The 26,200-nt window shown below is 39.4% G+C and overlaps 1 protein-coding gene across 1 annotated transcript in view; it reads left to right on the forward strand.

Annotated features, from left to right (window-relative positions):
• Positions 1-25,950, forward strand: part of bmp1a (bone morphogenetic protein 1a) — a 95,437-nt gene extending 69,487 nt beyond the window's left edge. The window contains exons 9-20 of the mRNA XM_056246859.1: positions 861-963; positions 1,069-1,185; positions 1,817-1,962; positions 4,088-4,283; positions 4,579-4,704; positions 10,957-11,117; positions 13,323-13,503; positions 16,254-16,379; positions 17,525-17,652; positions 19,538-19,751; positions 21,627-21,877; positions 24,887-25,950. Of these exons, the coding sequence (XP_056102834.1) occupies positions 861-963; positions 1,069-1,185; positions 1,817-1,962; positions 4,088-4,283; positions 4,579-4,704; positions 10,957-11,117; positions 13,323-13,503; positions 16,254-16,379; positions 17,525-17,652; positions 19,538-19,751; positions 21,627-21,877; positions 24,887-25,024 (1,887 nt within the window). The 3' untranslated portion in view covers positions 25,025-25,950. The remainder of the gene's footprint in view (positions 1-860; positions 964-1,068; positions 1,186-1,816; positions 1,963-4,087; positions 4,284-4,578; positions 4,705-10,956; positions 11,118-13,322; positions 13,504-16,253; positions 16,380-17,524; positions 17,653-19,537; positions 19,752-21,626; positions 21,878-24,886) is intronic.
• The last annotated feature ends 250 nt before the right edge of the window (positions 25,951-26,200 follow it).

A 26,200-nucleotide genomic window follows, 5' to 3' on the forward strand; every position in this document is an offset into this window, starting at 1 on the left:
CGGCACCAATCAGAAACGTTGGGGCGGGCTTTACACGATGACGACAGCGCTGGGATTTTGAAGCAGATTTTGTAGCCTACATTACAAAGATGGATGCCGCCGTCGAACATCACTCGTTCGAATCAGCTATCGCGTCTGTTTTAAGCGATTTGAACGTTTCCTTTTTGTTAAAAACCGAGCAAAGAACAACACTCGGAGATGTTTCTCCGCCGCTCTGCATAGGTCATCTCCTTCATCGCTCTGATTGGGTTTAGGTCTATCCGCGACATCCGTTGGTGACGCCCCTCTGGAAATGATTTGTCTATGACGCTTTGCCAGACCATAACTCAGTTACAACTGAGAATGGTCTGGTTTTAACCAGGCTAGTTCACTGCAGTTTTAAAGAGCAAATACTCAGCAATGGTGTTGACTTATGAATTTGCACATGGTTTGTCTTAAAGCGTATTAAAAACACCACATAGACATATAAACAACATTAAAAACTTGATTTTCACCACAGGGGGACTTTAATGCAAAGAAAATATTCCGTCAAATATGGTTATTTACATTTCTCACCATATAGTTTTACTCCAAAACAAATGTCTTGCTCAGAGTGGAGTAATTTACACTCTGCAGAATGCTTCGATTGAATCATTAAAAAAGAACCGGATCAAAATAATGACTTTTTTATGAATCTGATATAACTACCTCCACACAGTTTGACTTAATTAAAATTAAGTACATTTCAGAATTATGAAGCCTGGTTATATAGACGATCAGCCTCCTTGCTTCTAATTCCACAAATTGCTTGTAATCATTACACCTGCACAGATTTAAACTTGCTCTAGTAACAATTCACCATTTTTGTTTTATTTCCTAAGATCATTCTGAACTTTACATCTATGGATTTATACCGGAGCCATTTATGCTGGTATGATCATGTGGAAATCAGAGATGGATATTGGAGGAAAGCACCATTGAAAGGTTTGAGATGAACCTCTGGCATTTCAGAAGAAAAAATATGAAACAAGTAATAGCTTGAAGCTTGATAATTAAAGTTGAATTATTTGCTTGTACCTCTGTATGCAGGTCGATTTTGTGGGGATAAATTACCCGAGCCGATCGTCTCTACAGACAGTCGCCTGTGGATTGAGTTTCGCAGTAGCAGCAACTGGGTGGGAAAGGGCTTCTCTGTGGTTTATGAAGGTACCAGCAATCAACCAACTCAACAACCATTACATTTTCTAAAACATGTACATAGAATAAATTATAAAGAGGAACTAGCTTAAGCTTAAGTGCCACCATTCCAATTGGGAAAACATTCAGCACACACTTTATAATGTGTATTAAGACATGCCAGTATAGGCACATACAATGTCAACAAATTGTGCCTTGAGCTCATACTATTGACATTTTCATGTAAACATTCATATATTTAATAATTTGCTGTGGCAGTAGCCTTGCGTTTCTCATCATTTTTTTCTACAATCAAACGAGTTGTGGGCAAAATTAGCCCAAGGCTGCAATTTCATGGCCACTGACTAGGGCGAGTCCAGAGTGCTCAGAATAACCTGTCAACAGAAAACATTTATAATAAGAGTTTGCCCCACAGACCTAAATCCATCCGTAACTGATATACTGAGAGTTTCCATTAGGAAAACGCCTAACAATATCGTTTTCCTGTAGTTTTTGTTGTGAAGGAAGGGATTTTCTTGCTTTACTGTCATGTTTGCAGGCTCAGCGTCCTTCTGGTACTTCTAGGTCTATATTACAAAAAAGGAAATGATGATGTTGATTGTTAACAATGAAGTGAACGCTGTTGTCTTTTATCTTGCAGCTATTTGCGGTGGGGAGGTGAAGAAAGACAATGGTCAAATTCAGTCTCCGAACTACCCAGATGACTACAGACCTAACAAAGTGTGTGTGTGGAAAGTCACTGTGGCTCAGGGATACCACGTAGGCCTTACCTTCCAGTCTTTTGAGGTATGATTGGAAAAAGGTTCTTATTACTGTATAATAAGCATGTAACTAATTGTTTATACTAGGGCTGTCAACGCGTTAGCGCAAAATCCTTAACGCATTCAAATGATTTCGCGCAAATAAATGACTGAAGCGCGTGGTATTGCGTCATTAGAAGTCGGGAGTTTATCAAACTGAGCATCTACAATGGCGCAAGCACCTGTAACTTTGGGAGGCGGAAATTTCTATTCTAACCCTTTAATCCAAACTCTGTCATATTCTGTGATTGTTAATCGCACAAAAAATTGTGATTTAAAAAATGCTAGTTTATACACCATGTTTTAATGTTAGAGTGTGTCCTAAACAAGAAATAAACATAATAGGATTGGAAAAAATAGGGCTGCAACTCAATAATAAATAATTCAATATAGGCCCTGATATACTTTAAGCGAAATCGAAGAACTAACTTATGTGACGTCAATTCGAACAAAATCCGGCCGAAACGAACTTCGTTTTAGGAATTTGAAACAGCTTGCTAAAGCGAACTTTCTGGAAAAGTTCTCTCCGGCTGGTAAACACCTTTATACTACCATTGGTCCGCGGCGATTACGTAATTGGTAGGTGTGCGCTGAGGCTCCGCCTTCTTTCACGTGAAAATCTTTTTTCTTTTCTGGTTCATTTGGCCTGATCAGTCGGTCGCGGTCAGACATCCGTGAAAACACACTGGAGAGCTGCTTTATAGTAGAAAATGAAGTTGTAATTCTGATGAAACGAGAGAATGACACTGTTTTTCAAGTTTAATACGGTAAAGCTGCTTGATTTTAAGCAATCTATTGTATAAAGTGCTATATAAATGAACGCAAAGTGATTTTACTGGAGTGCCATAGATCCACATCGCTATGATCAGGTGCTTATCTTATGCTTTATAAAAATGCTTGCTGTTTTCTCAATTTAGTTGTGTGTTTATTTTGTTATTGAGAGGAAAATAACAGCACATATTCATCTAAAGCCTACTCTCAGCAGTGTGGGCGGCGTCGGATGTCCGCTAACAGTATTTCGCTGGTCACGTATTTCGAACTTCGTTTTACCCCTAAACAAAGAACGAAAAAGGACTTCGCCGTCAGTATATCGGGGCCTTGTTGTACACAGTACTTTTTCTATAAAAAAAAAAAAAAAAACATTATATTACATTTTTTTTTACTTATGGCGTCATTTTTCACTCACTTGCTGATGGGTCAAGCTGCGTTTCAAAATGGAAATGCTCACATTATAAGGATATAACAGATATTATAAGAATATAACTTTTTCCATTTTGAAACGCAGCTTGACCCATCAGCAAGTGAGTGAAAAAAAGCCATCATTGTTCATGCATCTGCATACATATCAATCAAATGTAATGACATTTTTATGAACATTGGGTCTAATTCACTATATTTACGGAAAAATATAGGAACAACTGAAACACAACTCGTGCTCGCGGCCACTCATTTAGAATACTCCAAATTCACTAACATCAGAACGATATTAAGAACAAATTCATGTGCGTATAAGCGTGTTGTGAATTAGGCGGATATTTTTCGTGAGAAGATCTCCTGTGCGTACAAATACGAAATAATCCACGCAATTATTAGTGAATAAGACCCATTGACTTTAATGGGAAGTCCATCACATCGTCATACCATTTATTTATTTGTTTAAACTGAATATAGTTGCTACTTGCTATGTGCTTTCAAACTATATATTGTAACCTTTAATTGCATTTTAAATTATTTTTAATGTAGTGTCATTTGGCTGGCTGATTCTGATATGTCATGTCATTGCCCTGGTTCTGAGTTTAGTTTAGTCTCTAACCAGCTGGTGTAAATAAACTCAAACTCCCCATGATCTTTGAATTAGAAACAGTGATGTTGTAGATCTGTCCATTTAAATGAAAACGGGAAAAACATTCAATTTTGTTTCTGCTTCATTCTTTTCTTAAGATATTCTTGACTTTGATGAAAAGGTTGGTTACAGTCGCAGCTGGTTGCCATCAAATGTAAATGGCACGTCTTGCTTTGAAAGAAAAGAAATACATGTTAGGTCTTTCAGGTTTAAATTTAGTTTTTCCATTCCCTTTTTCTCCATTATCTTTTTGTCTTTTCAATCCAAGATTGAGAGGCATGATAACTGCGCGTATGACTACCTGGAGGTTCGAGATGGGAACTCAGAAAGCAGCCCGCTGTTGGGCAGATTCTGTGGTTATGACAAACCTGATGACATTAAATCCAGTTCCAACCAGCTCTGGATGAAATTTGTGTCTGACGGTTCTGTCAACAAGGCTGGATTTGCTGCTAATTTCTTCAAAGGTGAGGTTTGACGTTTGTTGTTCTCTATCAATGGAAATTTCTGAGCTTTGATGATTGGCTTTAAAGCTTGGAATTTTACTTCAGCTTGAAAGTTTACATTATAGCCCATCTCCAATATGATGCAAAAAGAAAATAAGCCCTGATATTATCCATTTCCAGTTTTGGCTTAATCATACAATGCCAATAATGCTAATGCTACAATATTAGCATTCAATATCTCCTCAGATGTTCGCATCGCTCCTTTAACCTTTAAGATACTGTAACTCATTAAGTTCTGCTGCTCTTGTTGTTGCAGAAATGGACGAGTGCTCCAGACCCGACAACGGTCGCTGTGAGCAACGCTGTGTCAACACGCTCGGCAGTTACAAGTGTGCCTGTGACCCTGGTTACGAACTGGCGGCGGACAAACGGAGTTGCGAGGGTCAGTATGTGAACAGTGCTTTGCTGGTTACAGGCCAGTGCCATATTTAAAATGTTCATGGCGCCATTATACGGTAGCGTCGAGGCGAAGCTGTACAAACACCCTGTGTGTGGTCATAAAGATTCATTCTAAAATTGTTTTAGGGCAATGACATCACTTTTTTTTTTTTACAAATCAGGGGTCGGTTTGTAAGAAAAATTCGTAAGAAGTTGTCAATTATTTACTTAAGAACATCTATTTTCTGATTGTATGGCAGTCGTTGCCCAAGACTCACTGATCAACGCAAAGGCTGTCTTTTTGCACTGCATGCAGATTAGCGTAATAATACTAATCCTGCATAATTATTCAATTTAAAATACGATCCCTGTTTTGACTCATTTTCGTAGAGTTGTCGTTGAGTTTCAAATTCAGCAAAAAGTCACGTCACGGATAATTATGACCGATCATTCAGAGTGTTAGCGCAGATTCCTAAAAAAAGTTAAATGTATTATATGTAGCTAGGGTCGCACTAGTACAATGTGTACTTGCAGTGTACTTACCTAAGGTAATAGTGGTTAATATAAGGTAACTACATGGGTTAGGTTTAGAGGTAGGTTCAGGCTTATTGCACAGTTATTCTAATAGGTTTAATAAGTACATAGTATGTACATGCTGAACAGGACTGTAAAATAAAGTGCTACCATAGCTAGAGTTATATTATAATGTTTAATATTTGAAACAACCCAAATAAATTAACTTTAAGAGCTTATTTACAGAGATTTTTAAGAATATTCTACTCAAATTCTTCTTAAGTTTTGTTATTAGAACATTCATACAAAAAAAAGATAATGAGGTACACCATCACTGTGTCCGAAATCGCATACTTTCTGAGTAGGTACTATGTTTAATTTTTTATTTACTTCATGGCTGCTAAAAAAGTATACTCTATATAGTATGAAATTTGGTATGAAATTATAGTATGAATATCTCATAAATGTGAATTTGTCATTTTTTTGGAACCAGCTTATTCATAACCTTAAAGGGATAGTTCACCCAAAAATTAAAATTAGCCCATGATTCACTCACCCTCAAGTCATCCTAGGTGTATATGACATTCTTCTTTCAGACGAATACAATTGGAGTTATAGTAAAAAATGTCCTGGCTTTTCCAAGCTTTATAATGGTAGTGAATGGCTGTATAATGGTCGAACGTGAATTTAATTATTTGCGCGAGTAGATTACATACAAAGTCAATGCAAAGACGCGAATAGACGCATCATTCGCGCCGGGCGTCGCGAATGACGTGAATTGGGCGAGTTGAAAAATTTGAACTCGAGCGGAAGATTCGCATGACGCTTTGTTGCGCCAGCCAATCAACGAAGACACTAATTGATACGTCCGGTCTATCACTGTTGTCGAAAATGGAGGAGATGCTAATTGTTGCCGTCTGTGGGTACCCTGAAATATACGATACTACGTCGTATACTTACAGAGACCGGGCAAAAAAGGAAATAGCTTGGAGAAAAATAAGCGAGGAAGTTGGACTACCTGAGTGATGAAAACAGACACAGATGGTGCTGTGAACCCAGACACGTCGGCGTTTGGCTTTCCTCCGTATTTGGGGACAGAGCAGCAATATCTTTTATTTCAGACATGACGGAAACGTATGCCAGAAAGAAATTGTGGTGTTGTTTTTTTTATTCGCGAGTGACGCGGACGCGCGAATGGGTTCAAAATGTTCAAGCGTCTAACTAGACTCGATAGACGCGCGCTCTATTCGCGTCCGGTGTGAACACACCATTAGTCCATCAAAGCGCGTCCATCCATGATAAAAGTGCTCCACACGGCTCCGTGGGGTTGTTAAAGGCTGGAAGCTAGTTATTTTAGTCGATAAAGTTTTAAATATGGATATTTTTCTTACACGAACGCATCGCTTCGCTTCAGAAGGCCTTTATTAACCCGCCAGAGCCGTGTGGAGCACTTTTATGATGGATATGATGCACTTTGAGGGACTTAAAAAAATATACGGCCATTCACTGCCATTATAAAGCTTGGAAGAGCCCGGACATTTTTTTAAATAACTCAGATTGTATTTGTCTGAAAGAAGAATGTCATAACCCATCAGGGCTTGAGGGTGAGTAAATCATGGGCTAATTAAATTTTTTGGGTGAACTGTTCCTTTAAGGCTAACATATTCATAGTAAAAGCTAAAAACTTACATTTTGATTTCAGGTCTTTAAGAGACTTTAATGGCACAAGAATTACCTCTAAGCAGCTGGCAGCAGTGTCTGCCTCTAGTGGACAGTCTGTGCTACTGCATCCTCTTAATTACTACTCCTGCTTGCGCTGTTGACACGCCGCCGACATCTGTTTTGTGCTATTGGCTCGGGGCTGCCAGCAAGTTATGAGCACCTTCCTCACATCGACAGCAGGCTTGCTTGGCTTTCTTTACCCTCCTCCGCACGACACTTACAAAAGCGCTGCTCTGTGTTTCTGAGTGGCTTCAAATAACCGTGAAGTTTGGCTCATATTCTTCCTGAACAAAGCACAAAAACAAACAGTTTGGGTTAAAGGTCAAAGCATTCTTAGGTAAATTGTTTGTCTAACAGCTAATGTCTCGTGTTATATCGCCGGCTGATATCTGTATACGCGAGGCAGTCGCTAGGACAGCACGTACCCTGCAGCTGCTATATTGAGCAAAAATCTGTTTGTTCAGACATGCACTGAGATGACTCAACAGCTCAATCGTGACAGCCTGGGGCGATCGGAAAATGATTCCCCATTAGATAAAAGAAAGATTGGCCGAGCGCATCTTCCCGGTGGCTATCATATCAGTAGTAAATCCAACATTATCATAATGACTGCGCCGCTCTTTCTCACAGAACGGCCAATGTAAAAGATTTACTGCACGACAGTCCTGTGGGAATAGAGACAGATAGAGCTTAAATGTACACAAAGCTCGAACTTCAAGGGCTGTCCAAAAGGCTTCTAAACGGCATGATGGTAGCCATGGAAACATCTCTCCCCGAGCGCATGTGTTCAGTGGAAATCGCTGTAGGGGATCCGTTCGTTCGTTTGGATCGTACCGCATTAAACTAAACTACTCTGTCTTTCTGCTTCGTGTTTTGATGAGATATGAACCCTGGGGTTGTTTTCTGTCTATTTGAATTTAAACAGGACTGTTCTTGTTATTTTATGTGTAGCCTACCCTCCGCCTGTTTAGACAAACCGCAAGCTGGTCAGCTTGATAAAGTGAACGTTTATAAGAGTGCTTCGAATCTAGGTGTGTTGTGCATGAAATATATAAGCATACTTTTACAAAAATTGTTTCCAAAGAGACATTTTTAAGGGGCTGTTGTACATGTTTGCCTTTAATTTTTTAGTCAGGAACTGAATTAAACCTGAATAATCCAGGTTATTTTTGTTAATTGACCTAGAAGACTTCTATACAAACTATGCAGGACACGTGAGAGAGGGATGAATGTACTACTAGTATACTATGTAAATATTGATTTACATTTGTTGGAAAGCCTATTTGCCTTTACTTTAAATCGCCAATAAGCTTTGTTAATTGTGACCGGCTGCCCGGGTTCAAGTGATACAATGTAATTTACTCTACAGAACCTATTCAGTCTTAGCCTGGTAATACCAGACTCTGCTACTTCACTTTGCTTCGTAGACAGAGTCTGGAATGGCATAATAGAGAAGTGTTTTCTCTCTCGCTAGGGGGCGCTTGTCTGAAGTTTAAAATCATTGGTTACCCGTAAGCCAATCAGATAAGTTTATATATGACGTATGTTATGTGCCAACACAGCCGCATCGAACCACAGACATCATGCATCGAACTCAAATCTATGATCGAACTTCCACTGTAAACCTGCTGTAAACACTTGATGATGCGAGCGAAATACCGGAGTGAACATGGCTGTAAACGACTTTTGCAGATTATGCGAAGTTAATCTACGCATCCACGGTACAAAATCAGGGCCTCTAAACTGATATTTGACAGTAGAGAGAAACAAAAAAATATTTTTCAGCCAACTGTCAAAGTTAGGATTAGTTCTGTTAAACACAGCTCTTTGTTCATCTCGAGTCTGTCGGAAATGCTGCAACTTAATTGCAAGATTACAGCATGTCATGGCAATATTTAAGACCTGGAAAAGAAAGGAGACACTGACCTGTCAAAAGGCTCCCCAGTTTCTCGCTGACGATCGGTAATAGTTGATAAATTAAACTTTTCCCAAAGGGAGTAGGGCCACAACATCACCTCCATTCAAAATGTTTAATACACACTCTTCTTGTTCGGGCTTCAGTTTGCGAATGCCGGGAATATTCTCCACAACAGAGCGAATTGCATCCGCGTCTCCATATCCGCGGTCGTTTTCGATCTCCCTGACCTAATCTTAAACTCGGCGCTTAGCGACTACGTCACGGCTTTCAGCCCGCCCTCTGTTCGTTGATTGGCCGGCTGTTTTCAGGCCGGAGGAAAACGGATAGATAGGCCGCTGTCTCAGACACAGGCCCAATCCCAAATGGCACACTTCATGTGCACTTTCGGTCTTGTGGACTTACAATGGCTGCCGCGTGCGCGTGTCCGTTAAGTCCGTGAGACCGCAGTGTGTCCCATTTGTCATTTTTAGATCTCAGAAGGGTGCTCGCGAGCGCCCCCTCTGCGGTCGATTTGCGCCCTTGATGCGCACTTTTGCCGAGCCTGCGCTGATGCGGACTCCACAGCAGACTTCTTCCCGACATTCAAAGCGGCATTACGTCGCGAAAGTGCGGACTCAGAGGAAGACCGCGAGTGCTTAGGGTTCCATTTGGGACAGGGCCTGAGTACAGAAGCGAAATGAAATTGAGCGGAAGTACGAAGTCTGACGTAGTCAGGCTAATTCAGTCTGGTGGGAGGTTAAAATTCCTTACGTAGCGACTAGTTTATTTTTCTTTAATAAGACTTATCAAACGGATTCAGTGCATCTTTTGTAGGATTTGGCAGGTTTGATCAGGATGTTCTTATCCAGTATGTGTCTTGATGAGGTCTTGGCTGGTGTAGCTGTATTTAACAACTTGTGATGAGGTCCACACTGATTCCTTTGCTCCGTCCAGTTGTCATCAGTGGAGAAATCCCTCTTTGCGATTGTGTTGGTTGGTTATTTTCCCTACTCTAGCTAGAACATGACAGCTGTACAAATGGATTTTTAAACGCCAGTGACTTTTTTTATTATCATATCGAATTTTTTTATTGAAATGTGAAAAACATTTCGGGGCACGACTTGCATCTTGCAGGACACGAGACAAAGCTTCCAATCTCAGGACTGTTCCTCAAAATGCAGGACAGGTGGTCACCCTAATTAAAGAGGTCATGAGATGAGAAGTCAAATTTGCCTTGATCTTTTGACATATGAGGTCTTTGAACCATTGACACATCCTGCAAGTTTCATAGCTTAAAAAGTCCCTTTTCCCTACACTAGATGTGAGCATCGAATCGCGTCAAAAGCAAATAAACCCATTATAGTCACTGACGCTGTCTACACTGGATACATTATACAGATTCAGTTCAGTTTCTGACATGCTCAACGCACTAGAGTCTGTCGAAGACAGGACAAATGAAAGAGTGAAAGAACGTTCGCTTTGACGCGTCTAGTTTCAAAGGCTTGTTTGTGTCTCTGTACAGACTTCAGAAGGATCCCAGCGTCGGAAACAAGTGGATGGTTTATTTTAATGGCGTCCCGGATCTTATCAGAGGATTACATTTTTGTTCGGATCATTTTGTTTTGTAAATTAGGCACAGTGTAAAGGGGAGTTTCTGCAAATCACAAAACATCATTTGAAAAATGTCAATGGGATTCAGTGTTGTTTGGATGTTTTGATGGCAGAATTTAAATTTTTGGGTGAACTGTTCATTTAAATATATAAACAGTGGTAGAGGGAAAAAAAGTGTGTGTGTGTGTGTGTGTGTGGAGGGGTTGAGTCCACTTGTTGATGCATCATGACTCAAACGATTCTTGATCGATCAACAGAAACTCAAAATAATCACACTTGTGCCTTCAGATAAAGTTTAAAGCCAAGGGTAAAAAGACTTTTCAAAGAAAACAACCAACTATATAAAACAATACTCTGTACATAAACAGAGCATGAGGGGAATTTCATATTCCTTTAATTTTCAAGTAAACCTTGAAGTCCTTGATTATCTGGTTCAGATTGGTCAACGGATCCTGTTGAAATCTGCTTTTGCCGTTTGTCTTGAAGTTGTTTTTCTTTTGTCTTTTTCTCTAGCTGCCTGTGGGGGTTTCATCACCAAGCTGAATGGGTCCATCACCAGTCCAGGCTGGCCCAAGGAGTATCCGCCCAACAAGAACTGCATCTGGCAGCTGGTGGCGCCCACGCAGTACCGCATCACCCTGCTCTTCGACGTCTTCGAGACTGAGGGGAACGATGTGAGCACTAGGTTTTTGCCTCTGAGTGGGGTGGGTTTGTCTGGTTCATTTCAGCTCGATAGTGTGAATCACAACAGGGCTTTAGGGACTGACTTCTCCAAATTGCCTTCATGTTTCTCACTTGTTCATTGCTGATAGCTTACGGCAATTTTGCCTGATGCAGCTCGCATGACGAATACACTCATGATTTTCTGTTAAGTTGAAGGGCAGTTTTCTGGTTACATGTATGTTTATCAAAAAGCCTCAGGAAGTTTATAACAGAGCTATTCTGTTACCATATCGGTTACCAAATGGCTTCCAGCCTGTCTTTATATTATTATATTATATCTCAGATTTGAATAGATGCCACTAACATTGCTTTAATGTACAGCAACATCATTAAATTAGTGCTAAATACATTTATTTATTTTTTTCTGGGTTTTTTAAATAGCTATTAGTCTTTTGAATAAGACGACGCACTAAAACGTGTTTAAATTAGCTGCAAGTTTTCCTGAGCATTTTATAGCTTCAAATTAATAGCCTAGTATATAATTGCTGAGTAAATTAAAGCTGGGAATATTTTGGGTCCATACAGGTTTTGCTTTATCGACTAAATCAGTGACATGTTGTCAATTACCACAGAAAATAATTATGATCACGAAAACAAATCTGTTTACAATAATGGACATGCATTGAAAGTCTATAGGGCAAGAGACTGCAGATGGTAACACTTTACTTGAAGGGGTGTGCATAAGACTGACATGACACCTTTATAATCATGACATGACATATGTCATGAATATGAAGGAGGTTTCATGCATGTTTATGACAACTGTTATTAAGTGTCATTCGCTCAATTATGACATTTTTAATGCAAATATGACATTGTTTGAGATGTCTTTGTTATAACAAATTGACATAAACCAATACATCATAACCTGTCAGTGTCTTTGTCATGACAACTTGACGTTACTAAGACAACACAACCTGTCACAAATATGTCATAAACATGACATAGCTGATTAATTATCAAACTTAAGAAACCACTTAGCTTTATGGGTTAACATTACATTAAACTGTCAGGTGGTTGGTTTTGACATTGGCTGTCATGAGGCCATTATAACATTTTAATGACAAATTAAATTTGTACCACTATAGTTGAGGTCAAGAAAAATATTCATGACACAGTTATAATAGCCTCATGACACAGTTATAATAGCCTCATGACAGCCAATGTCAAAACCAACCGCATAACAGTTTAATGTCATAATTGAGCGAATGACACTTAATGACAGTTGTCATAAACATGCATAAAACCTCCTTCATATTCATGACATGTGTCATGTCATGATTATGAAGGTGTAATGTCAGTCTTATGCACACCCCCTCAAGTAAAGTGTTACCGCAAACTCATACTCCATCCACAGGAGTTCTGTTGATAACATTTAACCAGATGTTCACCCGCCATTAAAAGGATGATTCACATGCTCAAAAACACATGTTCTGTATGTAAGTATGAACACAAGTGCTTCTAAAATGCGAGCTGCACGTTTCTGCTTTTAAACCCTCTGGAATGTCTTGCCACGTAGTAAGTGCACTACTACAGTTTTGTACTACGTAATGCACTTACTTGCACTGTAAGTGCATTACTCTGAATATGATTTCTGTTTGTTTTGTGGATATTGTCTGTAGTAATGCTGTCAGTAGAACTTAACTGGAACATTCATTCATTGTTCTGGCACTTGTTTAATAGTGAAAGGGGTGAATTGTCTCAGCTTTATCGATTGCCAAAAACAACATTTGTCCCAGAAACGATTGTACAGCTCGTGAACCACTATTGTCAAAATGTGTTCTGAACCACAATGAAAAGCTGTGATCATCAATGAATTATTTGGAGCATTTTGAGCCACTTAAATGGAGGATCCATCCAGTTTCTTACAATACAAACATGTCCCACTCCTTTTCTCTCTCAATTTTTGTTTACATTTTACATTGATCAAACACTTTTATTCAAAGTGACTAATAATACATGCAGATGTGATTAATACAAAGCAGAAAACATTGCAATAAATGCCACTATTATATTACCCTGCTGAAAAGACAAGTGTTTTTGGGTTACCTTGATCAAGGACCTTTCTCAGAAGTTGTGAGTTGTGGTTGAGCAGCAGTGTTTGAAAGGTGAACTGCTGGCTGCTGTATGACTCCGGTTTAATTTCTCCTCTGCAGGTGTGCAAGTATGACTTTGTTGAGGTGAGGAGCGGACTCTCTGCCGACTCCAGACTGCACGGGAAGTTCTGCGGAGCTGAGAAACCGGAGGCCATCACCTCTCAGTACAACAACATGCGCATTGAGTTTAAATCTGACAACACTGTCTCTAAGAAGGGCTTCAAGGCACAGTTCTTCTCAGGTGAGTGCGTGCTATGAAATTTAAAAAACATCAAACAAAACATAGCATGTCGAAAAAAAAAAACTAAAAACATCTGACCATAGCTGTTATTGAAAGCACATTTTGGTATAACGTGTATCGTGTTTTTTTGATGTTATGTGTGATTTATTATATTAGAATGATTTCTGAAGGATCATGAGGCACTGTAGACTGGAGTAATGATGCTGAAAATGTAGCTTTGCCATCAGAGAGTTAAATTACATTACATTTGAAATCAAATCAATTTTAAACTATTTTCAAATAGAAAACAGTTGTTTTAAATTGAAATAAAATTTCACAATATTACTGTTTTTTTTTACTGTATTTTTGATCAAATAAATGCCTTGGTTAGAATAAGAGACTTCTTTCAAACTTTTGACAGGTAGTGTAAATAATACAACCCAATGCAGGTGTATTTCAGCAGTGGCGTATATATATATATATATATATATATATATACTCTCCTAAAGGATTATTAGGAACACCTGTTCAATTTCTCATTAATGCAATTATCTAATCAACCAATCACATGGCAGTTGCTTCAATGCATTTAGGGGTGTGGTCCTGGTCAAGACAATCTCCTGAACTCCAAACTGAATGTCAGAATGGGAAAGAAAGGTGATTTAAGCAATTTTGAGTGTGGCATGGTTGTTGGTGCTAGACGGGCCGGTCTGAGTATTTCACAATCTGCTCAGTTACTGGGATTTTCACGCACAACCATTTCTAGGGTTTACAAAGAATGGTGTGAAAAGGGAAAAACATCCAGTATGCGGCAGTCCTGTGGGCGAAAATGCCTTGTTGATGCTAGAGGTCAGAGGAGAATGGGCCGACTGATTCAAGCTGATAGAAGAGCAACTTTGACTGAAATAACCACTCGTTACAACCGAGGTATGCAGCAAAGCATTTGTGAAGCCACAACATGCACAACCTTGAGGCGGATGGGCTACAACAGCAGAAGACTCCACCGGGTACCACTCATCTCCACTGCAAATAGGAAAAAGAGGCTACAATTTGCAAGAGCTCACCAAAATTGGAGAGTTGAAGACTGGAAAAATGTTGCCTGGTCTGATGAGTCTCGATTTCTGTTGAGACATTCAGATGGTAGAGTCAGAATTTGGCGTAAACAGAATGAGAACATGGATCCATCATGCCTTGTTACCACTGTACAGGCTGGTGGTGGTGGTGTAATGGTGTGGGGGATGTTTTCTTGGCACACTTTAGGCCCCTTAGTGCCAATTGGGCATCGTTTAAATGCCACGGCCTACCTGAGCATTGTTTCTGACCATGTCCATCCTTTTATGGCCACCATGTACGGCCTTCCAGCAGGATAATGCACCATGTCACAAAGCTCAAATCATTTCAAATTGGTTTCTTGAACATGACAATGAGTTCACTGTACTAAAATGGCCTCCACAGTCACCAGATCTCAACCCAATAGAGCATCTTTGGGATGTGGTGGAACGGGAGCTTCGTGCCCTGGATGTGCATCCCACAAATCTCCATCAACTGCAAGATGCTATCCTATCAATATGGGCCAACATTTCTAAAGAATGCTTTCAGCACCTTGTTGAATCAATGCCACGTAGAATTAAGGCAGTTCTGAAGGCGAAAGGGGGTCAAACACAGTATTAGTATGGTGTTCCTAATAATCCTTTAGGTGAGTGTATATATATATATACATTTAAAAATTTTAGTCTTTTAAAAAGGCATCTGAAATAATAAACTAAATGTAATGTAGTGTTGTCAAAAATATCGATTTTTCGCGACATATCGATACTGAAATATCTGAAACTCTTCCAATACTCATTAGATACACGATACCAGCTGCGCTTTCTCACTCTCTAATCTCGCCGACAGCGAGTTACACACAAACCCGCCTCCCCTCCCTCATTCGTTTCATTTGCTGAATATTGTTGGTGTTGCCTGGCTTGAATTTCGGCGTGGGATTGAGCGTATTGCGTATCTTCCGCAGATTTTGTGCCCACACCTAAAAGCGCGCACATAAAGCCCCCTCTCAGCACTTAATTGAGTTCTTTTTCGCTTTTTATTGCACTTAAACAGTCAAATACACAAAATAATGTCAAAATGCTGGTCTTGGTGAGTATTCATGTAAACAGTCAGTTATGTTTAAAGTAAATGTAAACAGTTGAGAAAGAAAACGCATGTATAATGGATCCGTGCGTCAGGGCTTAAAGTGACAGCAGCCTAATAAACCTGCTGCCAAATTATGAGATAATATTAAAAATATATAAATGGCAGTTTTTCCCCATGGTATAGATGTCAAAATTGTGGCCAGTGAAAATGCTGAATGGCTAGTAACTTTAGAAGACCACTAGCCACAGTGGCTGCTGAGCAAAAACAGTTAATGTCAAGCTCGTGTCTATATAAATGTGTGTGTAATGGCCTTAGTAACACTGTCATTGATTCAAACTGTACAAATCACACATACCAAATCAATTTTAAAAGATGATTGTTTACAGTTTTTTATGAAAAAGTCCAATGTAGAATTTCCTTGATTTATTGTATGAGTAGAAATTAAACGCTAGTAATATTCTGGAAAATTGAACAATTCAACATTTTGTTGTCAAAGAAACACGATAAAAAGTGTAATTCTATTATAATCTGTTAAAGTAAACAGGTCTTTATTAAAATATATATATTTTTTTAAATCATTCTAGGGGGGAAGAAATCCTGAGTGTGTTTTGTTAAGATCTGGTGCTTTGTTTTCACAGATAAAGACGAATGCTCTAAGGAGAACGGCGGATGTCAGCATGAATGTGTGAACACTTTTGGCAGCTACAGTTGTCAGTGCAGAAGTGGCTTTGTACTTCATGAGAATAAACATGACTGCAAGGAAGGTGTGAAAAAACACACACACACACACACACACACACACACACACACACACACACACACACACACACACACATACACTTATATGTTGATACATGAGACTGAGGCAGTGTTGCTTTGAAGCAATAAGCCATGAGAGGCCATGTAAACTCCCTCAAAATCATAGCGTATTGTTTTATAAATTAGTAGCAACAACTATATGATAAAATAAACCAATGTTCAATACTTACCCTCACGTTGTTCCAAACCTGTATGACATTTCTCTTCCGCGGAACACAAAAGAAGATATTTTGAAGAATGCTCATGCTTTTCTTCTTTATACAATGACAGCTGATCACAGCTACAGTACAGCATCAAGTGCTAAAAAGGACAAATAAGCACCACAAAACAACCATAATCGTGTTCAATATGCTTCTTCGGAAGAGAGACCATAGCTTTGTGAGGAACAGACTGAAATGTAGAATCGTCCTCTGTCATAGCTTTCAAGTCTTGTTCTTTATTCCACATAATCAAAATTGCAGCACATTTGATTATGATGCAGACAAGATCCAGTGGCGTTTTGATATTTGAGAGTTTTAAGCAAGTAAATGTGCACAGGATTGTCATTCTTGAGTGAACTATCCCTGTACTTTTAATATAGAATTGATGTGTGGTCACAGGTGTGCATAACCATGGTTCATCCAATCAGAGCTGAAACGGTCTATTTTATAATGAAGGATAAGCCACAACCCTAGATTAGGGTTGGAAATTTGGTTTTGACAAGTATTTGACTAAATCTAGCAGAATTACATACTGTATGTCTGGAGGATCACGGTTTTCTCTATGAGAAATGAACAGCAGTCTGGTTGTTTTTAGAGTCCCTATTAGCACAAGAATGCTCAGAAACCTTCACCATTGATTTAAGCTCACTGGCACTAACTAGCGTCTGGATATTTTTAGAGAACGCCTTCCTCTTGCGGGCATAAATAGAAAGAGTAGCAGTGCTTGGGAGAAAATAAATCAAACGGTGGAGAAAAGGTGTTTGAGAAGGTTATGAAATGCAATGCCAAAAACAAAACCGATTCTCAGTGTTTATAGTTTGAACAGAGGAGGAGACTGTTTGTGTGTGTATTCGACGTTGGACATCACGTGTTATTGGTATCTCTTGCAGCCGGTTGTGATCACGTTGTGAACAGCGTGAGTGGGACCATCACCAGCCCTAACTGGCCAGATAAATACCCCAGTAAGAAGGCCTGCACCTGGGCCCTGTCCACCACTCCAGGACATCGGATCAAAATAGTATGTACAATCTCTCTCCATCCATATTTACAATAGTCTGGGAATGTACAGCAGTGGCTCCCCATTACCATGTGATGTAACCAAACAGAATAGTTAAACGTTATGGAGAATTGGCTTAAGACGCAGATCATAATCGGAGTCGACAAAAAAGACACACCATGGCAGGTGTCGATTTAAAAGTATGCCCATTTTCCTACCATATTTGTAAATGAAATTCGTTCTTTGATCCACCAAGTACCGCTTAAGTTAACTGTCATTTAAAAAACGTCTCTAGACCTTCGCTTTTCCCCCCTACACTGCCTTGTGTCTAGGGATGTCCCGATCAGGTTTTTTTGCCCTCGAGTCCGAGTCCGAGTCATTTGATTTTGAGTATCTACCGATACCGAGTCCCGATCCAATACTTATATAATACATAAAAAAAGAATAAAGATGAGCGGGGGAAAAAAACAGATCCAGGATGTTCCTTATTTTTTATTTAATTCACCTTATTTTAACATTCAACAACTGTTAACAAACAGAGCACTTCTGTGAGGTAGCTTGAACAATCAAGTAATAAATAACATAAATTCTTCACTTTTGGACTTTAGTGCAACAGTAAATATAGAAAAAGTCTAATATAAAAACAAATAGCACCTCAAATTAAAATACCCGGCAGGCATGTAAACAAAAAATAAAAAGTCTTTAAAAAAATAATGAGAATATATATATATACATTAGGGGTGTAACAGTTCACAAAATTCGCGGTTCGGTTCGATACGATACAGCAAAAAGAAAGAAATGCTAGAGAAATTTCCTATTTATTAAAAGAAAAAATATTTTTAAATAAGTTTGAGTTTTCCTACATCTTGAAACTTTCAGGTTTATAAATGGGGGTAATCTTTGAAGGATGAACAAATAATGTTTTGGTAATCACATTAAAAATAACATTTAAATATATTTTTATATAATATTTGAATTTTGAAGGATAACATTGGCATAACATGGCAACATTAAATCCATGTTCATTCACGGCACAATGTTTCTCCTGGTGTCCACGTCAGCGCTGTTTGATCTAATAGAGATCCACGGTTAATAACGGAGAAATGTGAATGCTTCTTACTAGATCTCGCAGCGATGTTACTTCAGTGGCGAATTAAAATGTTTTTTTCACTGGATCTCTTAGCACAGTGTCGCTTGATCTCGCGCTGCACAGATGTTGCTGGTCTGAACTAATAAATGGCCCGTTAAGCACAATATAATGAGTAGCGCAGTTTCGTTCCGCTTTCATTACGTTTGCCATTTGATGTTGCGCAACGTTGTGGTGATCGCGCCAGCGCGGATTTTGTCGGCAGAAAAATGGTCCTAGGAATCGTTCGGTTTGTATGCGTACCGAACCGGAAGCCTCGTACCGAAACGGTTCAATAATTACGAATACATGTACCGTTACACCCCTAATTTACATATATCCGAGTCCTGATCGGGAGGTAACGTCCGATTCCGATCGAGTCTGAAACCACGTGATCGGGCCCGATTTCCGATCGCGTGATCGGGTCGGGACATCCCTACTTGTGTCTCACGGTTTTTAAACAGGCACGTTTGTGACTATCGTGTCTCACGTCTTTTTCCAGTTAAAACTTCAAAAAATGTTTAACTTTTTTAAAAACCATCTCTAGACCTAGATTTTTTAGTCCACTTCCCTGCATTTCGCCTTTTAAAACGGTGTGAATGGTCCTATAGGGGTTGTTTGCACAGAACGCATTTTTGCATTCTACTGTGCTGCTTTTCCATTGGTTTTTATGTAAACATGGCGCTCGATTACATCGGAAGTCTTGTATCATGAAGCTATATAATTCTCGGAAATCTGATGTTTCCCCGTTCAAACTTTGACTTGAGCCGCTTGTTTCAGGCTTTCAATGAAATCGACATGGAGCCTCACCTGGAATGTGCTTATGACCACATTGAGATTTATGATGGTCGGGATGGGAAAGCGGCAAGCCTCGGACGCTACTGCGGCACCAAGAAACCTCAGCCAATCATATCCACCGGAAACAAGATGTTCATCCGCTTCTTCTCTGACAACTCGGTGCAGAAGAAAGGCTTTGAGGCTTCCCATACTGCAGGTGAGCACACATCTATCTAAATGAAATGTGCATTAACGTTACACACTGGAATCTGAAAGAGACTGGTAGTCTTTTATAATATGACATTATACAAGCCAACCTTATATAATAAAACTATAAGAGACTGTGTAGTGCTTTGTTATTCCTAAAAACAGGCTGTGGTAAAATCAAATTAAATGGCTTTTTGCTTTTTAATTCTTTCCCCGCCAGCTTTTTCTTTTTAAGTTGCCAGGTAGCGCCAGCATTTTTGATAATTTTCACAAAAAATTCATGGCCCCCAGAATATTTTGTTGTATGAATATATGTACATGGAATGTATAAAAAGAAAGATGAAAGCCTCTGATTTTAAAAAATGCATTCTTTTTAAAATCAAACTTGAATGTGGGTAAGTAAAAAAAAAAAAAACATTTTAAACAAAAAGCTGAGAAAATTCCTATGTTTACGTCCGGATCGGATTCAGAATGATGATCAAAACACAGATGGAGTAGATCGAGTCCATCATCACCCCCATCTTTAAAGTCCTATATCGACATTCCATTCAGTAACGTTAGGCAGTTTTGATTTATATGCTGTTTAATGTTTGATAATTGCATTATTTTACATGTGCGTAAGCAATGCTTCTATCGCTTATTTCTGCTTCTTCTCCGCCTGTGTTTTGTTACGGAGATTCAGTTCTCTTTCAGACGATGTGTAATAGCGCCCCCTACCGTATAACAGTGAAAACATGGATTACCGGAAATTTCCATCAATGGCGGGAAAGAGTTAAGATGCTTAAGATTCAGTGTTCAATAATTAATATTTTTCTAATATTTTCTAAAACATTTTCCATTTAAGTAATGTAGTTTATCAGCCATGATGTAGACCATTTATGATTACCATATTCAAGCGATTAAAGATCCTACCATCAATTGGTGCAACTTGTAATGATCAATATGGTTGTTGATTATATTACTTGAAAGATTTGGAAATTACTTTCTGGACATTTCATGGTTTGAAAGGTTTGTAACACATTCTTTCAGATTTTCAAAAATATATTTCATTTTCAATATATTTTTTATATATTCATACATCATATTTGAGAGCTAGACATATCCATTTTATATTTGACCTTTTTATGTTATTTCAGATGTTCGCAAACCCTTGTGGGTTCATGGGGGAACTGTAAAATAAAGATGAAATATTTTGTTTCCCTGTATGTAATTTGGCCATTAACCAACATTAGAGAACCATGAACATGCGAATGTCTTGTTAAATTATTGAAATATTAACTTAAATTATTAAGTGTAAAGGCCCGTTCACACAAAGAATGTCAATCTTTTAATGATAACTAAATTAGCGCCCACATGATAACGTTTTTTATGATACTGCAGTTTTGTCGTCTACCACTTTAAATGCTTGAGCTCTTTAAAGTCAGGTGGATTCTGATTGGCTGCCAATGTTTTTATTATTCATCAGCTGGAAAAAAAATCATCCAGTGATTTCAACTATATTGTTTCCCTGTGCCGTTATCGTTACAGTTGTGGTGTGGACTAACTCCACGTCTATTTTAAATGTAGAATGCTTTTTAAAACTTTATCTTTATCTTATTGTTAATGTCCTTGGTGTGAACTGGCCGTAACTAATATTTTAGATCAAATGTGTTCGGGTGACAAAAGAGTTTGGAAATCCCAAATGAATTAGATCACTAAGTGTTGTATCTCAATATAACAATGTAAGTTAGTTGCTAAGCTACAGCGCTGTGTTTATGTCATTTGGTGCTGATCTCAGCCACAAGTCTGGCTACACAAGACTATTGATATTCAGTCATATGCTGAGATGCTGAAGTCAGACTCACCTGTGAATTACCTCACATGTTCATTTTCCTCTCTTCTCTAGAGTGTGGAGGTCGTCTGAAAGCGGAGGTGAAAACTAAAGACCTTTACTCTCATGCCCAGTTTGGTGATAATAACTACCCCGGGGCATCAGACTGTCAGTGGGTGATCACAGCAGAGAAGGGCTACGGTGTGGAGCTCATCTTCCAGACCTTCGAAATCGAGGAGGAGGCCGACTGTGGCTATGATTACATGGAGCTGTTTGATGGGGCGGACACCAAATCACCCAGACTAGGCCGTTACTGCGGATCAGGGGTAAAACACAGATCTACATTTACTATATAAAATCTTAGTAGTAAAAGTGACCTTTAAAGGGATAGTTCAACCCCCCCAATCTCATGTCATTCCAAACCCAAAAGACTTGCGCTAGTCTTTGAAACACAAATGAAGATATTTTTAATAAAACCTATTATAATAGATATTTCTGTCCCTTCACTTAAAGTCTATTCCACAAAAAATTCATAAAGAGATTATAAAAGTAATCTATACTGTATGAAAGCAGCGTTTTAATCCGTGTCTTCTGAAGAGTAATGATCACTTTATATGATATACAGATTTAATTTAGGCGTTTATACACATATTGATCCATGCACAAACATAGAGCATATCAAATATGCTAAACTGAAGCTCAATCGTAATTGCTTGATGCACGAGAACGAACCTCTTGCAGAAGCTTAAATCTGCTTGTGTGAAACCTGAGAACGGGCGCCTTTGGTTCTCATTAATCTCGCAAGAAAGTTTGAGCTTCTGTTTACATACGGTATTTAATTCTCTTTGTGTGTTGATCAGTGTTTATACTTGAATAAATGCTTAAGTTAAATATGTTCATCTGATCAAACCATTCGGTTCATATGGATTTCTTTTACAATGTCTTAATGATCTTTTTGAATCATCAAAGTTTTGGTGCAATGGCCTTTTATTAGAGGAACCGAAATCTCTGAGGTTCCATTAAAAAAATCTTCATTTGTGTTTTGAAGATGATTGGAATGCGTGAGGGTGAGTAAATGATGACAGAACTGAAATTTTGGGGTGAACTATTCCTTTAGTAGTTTTAGCCCAGATTATCAACTTCTAATTGCACATTTTTTATTTAATTAAAAAACTTCTCTGTGACTAATCACACAGCACCAGCAGGACTCCAGCTATATGCAGAACCACATTTCTTTGCCTTCTCTCACTCTTAATGACATAGTTATGCTTGATTAGTTGCTATGAGCCGTCAGACATTTTGTTCACTGGCCCTTACAGTCCTGATTTACCCTGCTGTCCATGACCCCATTACAACAGACCTGTGACCCATTTTTGGGACACAATCCAGCCCTTGAGAACCACTGCCTTATAGGATAAAGACTGGTCTTTGAAAGAGTTTATCTGGGTTTTTACTCATTTCCTGTTTTGGAGAAGTTAATAATAATGTTCCACAAAATATCAGGAACAATGAGATGTCAGTGTATACGTGAATGAGATAATCTCCATAGGTCACAGAACAGCATGATTACATTTACTGTGGTTCAATGAGAAATTATGAGAAGGGCTGACGTGGACTTTAGACCAGGTACATCAAATGTTATTCTGATACGGCCGCTGACATTCGGCGCAACCTGCCCATCGACTGAGATGTTTGTTTGACTTGACCCGAGAGGATTTTAAACAGTGCACATTTGTCTCAATCATGTTTTGGTAACATGCCATTTAGCATGTGCTTTTAATCTAAAGCAACTGACAATTTACTAACAGCAGGGACTATGTCCCTCGAGCAGCATGAGCTTAAAAGTGTGCTGCCACATTAGGCTGTCACAGCCCAAAATAACCCATTAGGCTTGCTCAGAGAACAATCACACACTCTTAACTCTTAACATCTTCCAGACCTTTTGCTACACAGTGAAAACTACTCTGAGCTGTATCAAGTTTTTTGAGGTTTAAGCCCTAGTGAGCAGTCTCACTATCCACTGTTCACATAGGCAGCTACCTTCTAAAGCTCAGCATATACTTCGCTTTTTACGAGTATGATGTAAGTTTCATCATCAGCATACCCGATTTTTCAAACCATGCAAACTTCACATGCCAAGGGGTGTCCAATCTTGCTCCTGGAGGGTTCAATCACTGTCCTACAGAGTTCAGGTTCAACCCCAATTAAACACATCTGAATCAGTTAATCAAGGTCTTACTAGGCATACTAGAAACTTCCAGGCAGCTGTGCTGAGGCAAGTTGGAGCTAAACTCTGCAGGACAGTGGCCCTCCAGGACCAAGTTTGGACACACACATGCACCTTTAATTTTGTTTTGCCATAATAAGTTTGTCCACAAGGTGGCAACACTTTTCCAGCTCGTTGGTTCACAGTCGAAAAAGAAACGGAGACTCAATAAAGTTTTGGAACAACAACATTAAATACGCTTGATGGCAAAAACAACAGATACCCACGTTGACGTGCACTTGTGTGAGGGGATTAAGAGATCCTTACAACTTTAAAGTTTAAGTACAACTTTTTTTTATCAATCAGAATTTCTGGAGACAAATAGGGCAGAAAATGGAAACTGTAGTGTGCACGCGTTGAGTGCCTGTGTTCGAGCACATCAAATGTAGTATACTTTGAAAGATTTGGCAGTCCAATGTACGCATACTCTAAGCATTTGCAAAAAAACTGAAGTGTACTTTGGGCTTAAGAAAGCATCCTCACAAAATGACTTCGTAAGGGCCATACAAATAACCCAGAAAATATTCAACTGGGACTCCAAAATATTCTGATGCTAGCATTTTAAAATCGGAGAACACTAAAAATAACATTAAAGAGGTGTGTGAACTCTCAAGTACGATGTCAGACACTGTAATTTGCTCTGGCGCCCTTCCTGTTCGCAGGAGTGATGAGATACTTAGCAGACTTTCCTCACTCAATGGTTGGCTGTCTAAGTGGTGTCCGCAAAATAACATAGGGTTCATAGACAATTGGAAAAGTTTTTGGGGCAGACCTGACCTGTTGAAAAGAGATGGGATTCATCCCTCCTGGGGTGGTGCCGCTCTGCTCTCTAGTAATATGACACATAGTCTTAGAGTTGAAATGTGACTAACTGGGGCTCAGGTCAGGAAGGAGACAGACTGGCTAAACGGTCGGTCTCAAACAAAAAAAAACTATAGACCAGAATACACTACATGACTTGCCCAGATTTATCTGACCTCTCTGACGTGAAGAGTCTAGCAGACGGTCGGAATTAGTTCTATCCAGTGTGCTCAAATGTTGACATCTGCCTCCATCTTTGTGTTTCCAGCCTCCAGAGGAGATCTATTCTGCTGGCGACTCCATCGTCATCAAATTTCGCTCAGACGACACCATCAATAAAAAGGGCTTCCACGTGCGTTACACCAGCACCAAGTTTCAGGACACACTCCACTCCCGTAAGAAGTGACCCTTAGTGGCCGGGAGGGGCCATGCAGGGCCTAGGGGGAAGCGAAAGGGCCCCAGGGGGAGGGTCTCGCCCATCGCTCGGAGCCCCCCGGCCGCAAAGAACACCAAGACTCGACGGACCAGCCGCAAGAACGCCAACCGCACCTCAGTAGTTCACAGGGGTTCTGGCATCCCCTAATGACTGTGAGGAGTAAAGCCATTCCGCAGTAGACCTTGTTTTTACCTTTTTTTAATTATTACATTTGGGGAAAGATGTGGAGGGGGGAAGGGGGTGGAATGTATTCAGTTGCTGGATACCAATATAGGGGCAAAATCGAAAGGGATTATTGTATGGGAGGGTGGGCGTAGTTGATCGGCTACTGGAACCCCCCCCCATTTTTCATCTTTCATGAGCCAAGAGTGCGTTTGAAAAACACAAATACACTGAGTAACTCCTGCAGGAGAACCAAGCAGTCAACCAAACCAATCATCTGTGCAACTGTGGGATAGAGGAAGTGAGAAATGAGTGGAGCAGGGCATTCAGGACGGGGTTCCTTGCAGGTTTTCCAACCTTGAAATGTGAGATTTACCGCTGCACTGTGTGGAAACAATCATCTCTTCTTGACATTATTGGCATTGCTTGTTCATAACGAGTCTCGTTGGCCATTGTGGGCCGGTTTCATTGTCGTTACTTGAGCAAATGACACTGTATGTCAAAGAGATGCATGTGGTACAGCTAGAAGGAAATGTGGAAGTGATGGCACCAGCATTTGTAATAACTCGCTTTTTCCTGGCCACTAGTCCAGAAGGTTCCCTGCCCGATATTATCACTCTCCAGGAGGTTTTCCAGAAACAGTTATCATATTAAAAGACTAATAAACAAAACGTGGCCCATGTCTGATGGCTGTTAATTGTTTTTGCATAAAAACAGAATGGTGGAAAATTCTACATTTGGTTCAGTTGTCCTTAGTTTAAGCACACATCTTTTCCAAGGTCCTGGTAATATGCTTCTATCCTCAAAACGCTCATTCTCTGCTTTGCCAATCATGAACAAATTAGGCACAATCACATGAAAATTGGTGGACACTCTTGTGTCCCGATGTTCCAACGCTGTTTTCTTATAACATATCCTAGCCTTTTTCCTATTTCTCAGGCTCTTTCCTTGCAGCCCATGACCCAAATTTCAATTTTTTTGTTT

Source organism: Rhinichthys klamathensis, unplaced genomic scaffold (genome assembly GCF_029890125.1).
Source record: "Rhinichthys klamathensis goyatoka isolate OS25496 unplaced genomic scaffold, OSU_Roscu_1.1 h1tg000040l_1, whole genome shotgun sequence".
In the NCBI taxonomy this organism is placed as follows: Eukaryota; Metazoa; Chordata; class Actinopteri; order Cypriniformes; family Leuciscidae; genus Rhinichthys; species Rhinichthys klamathensis.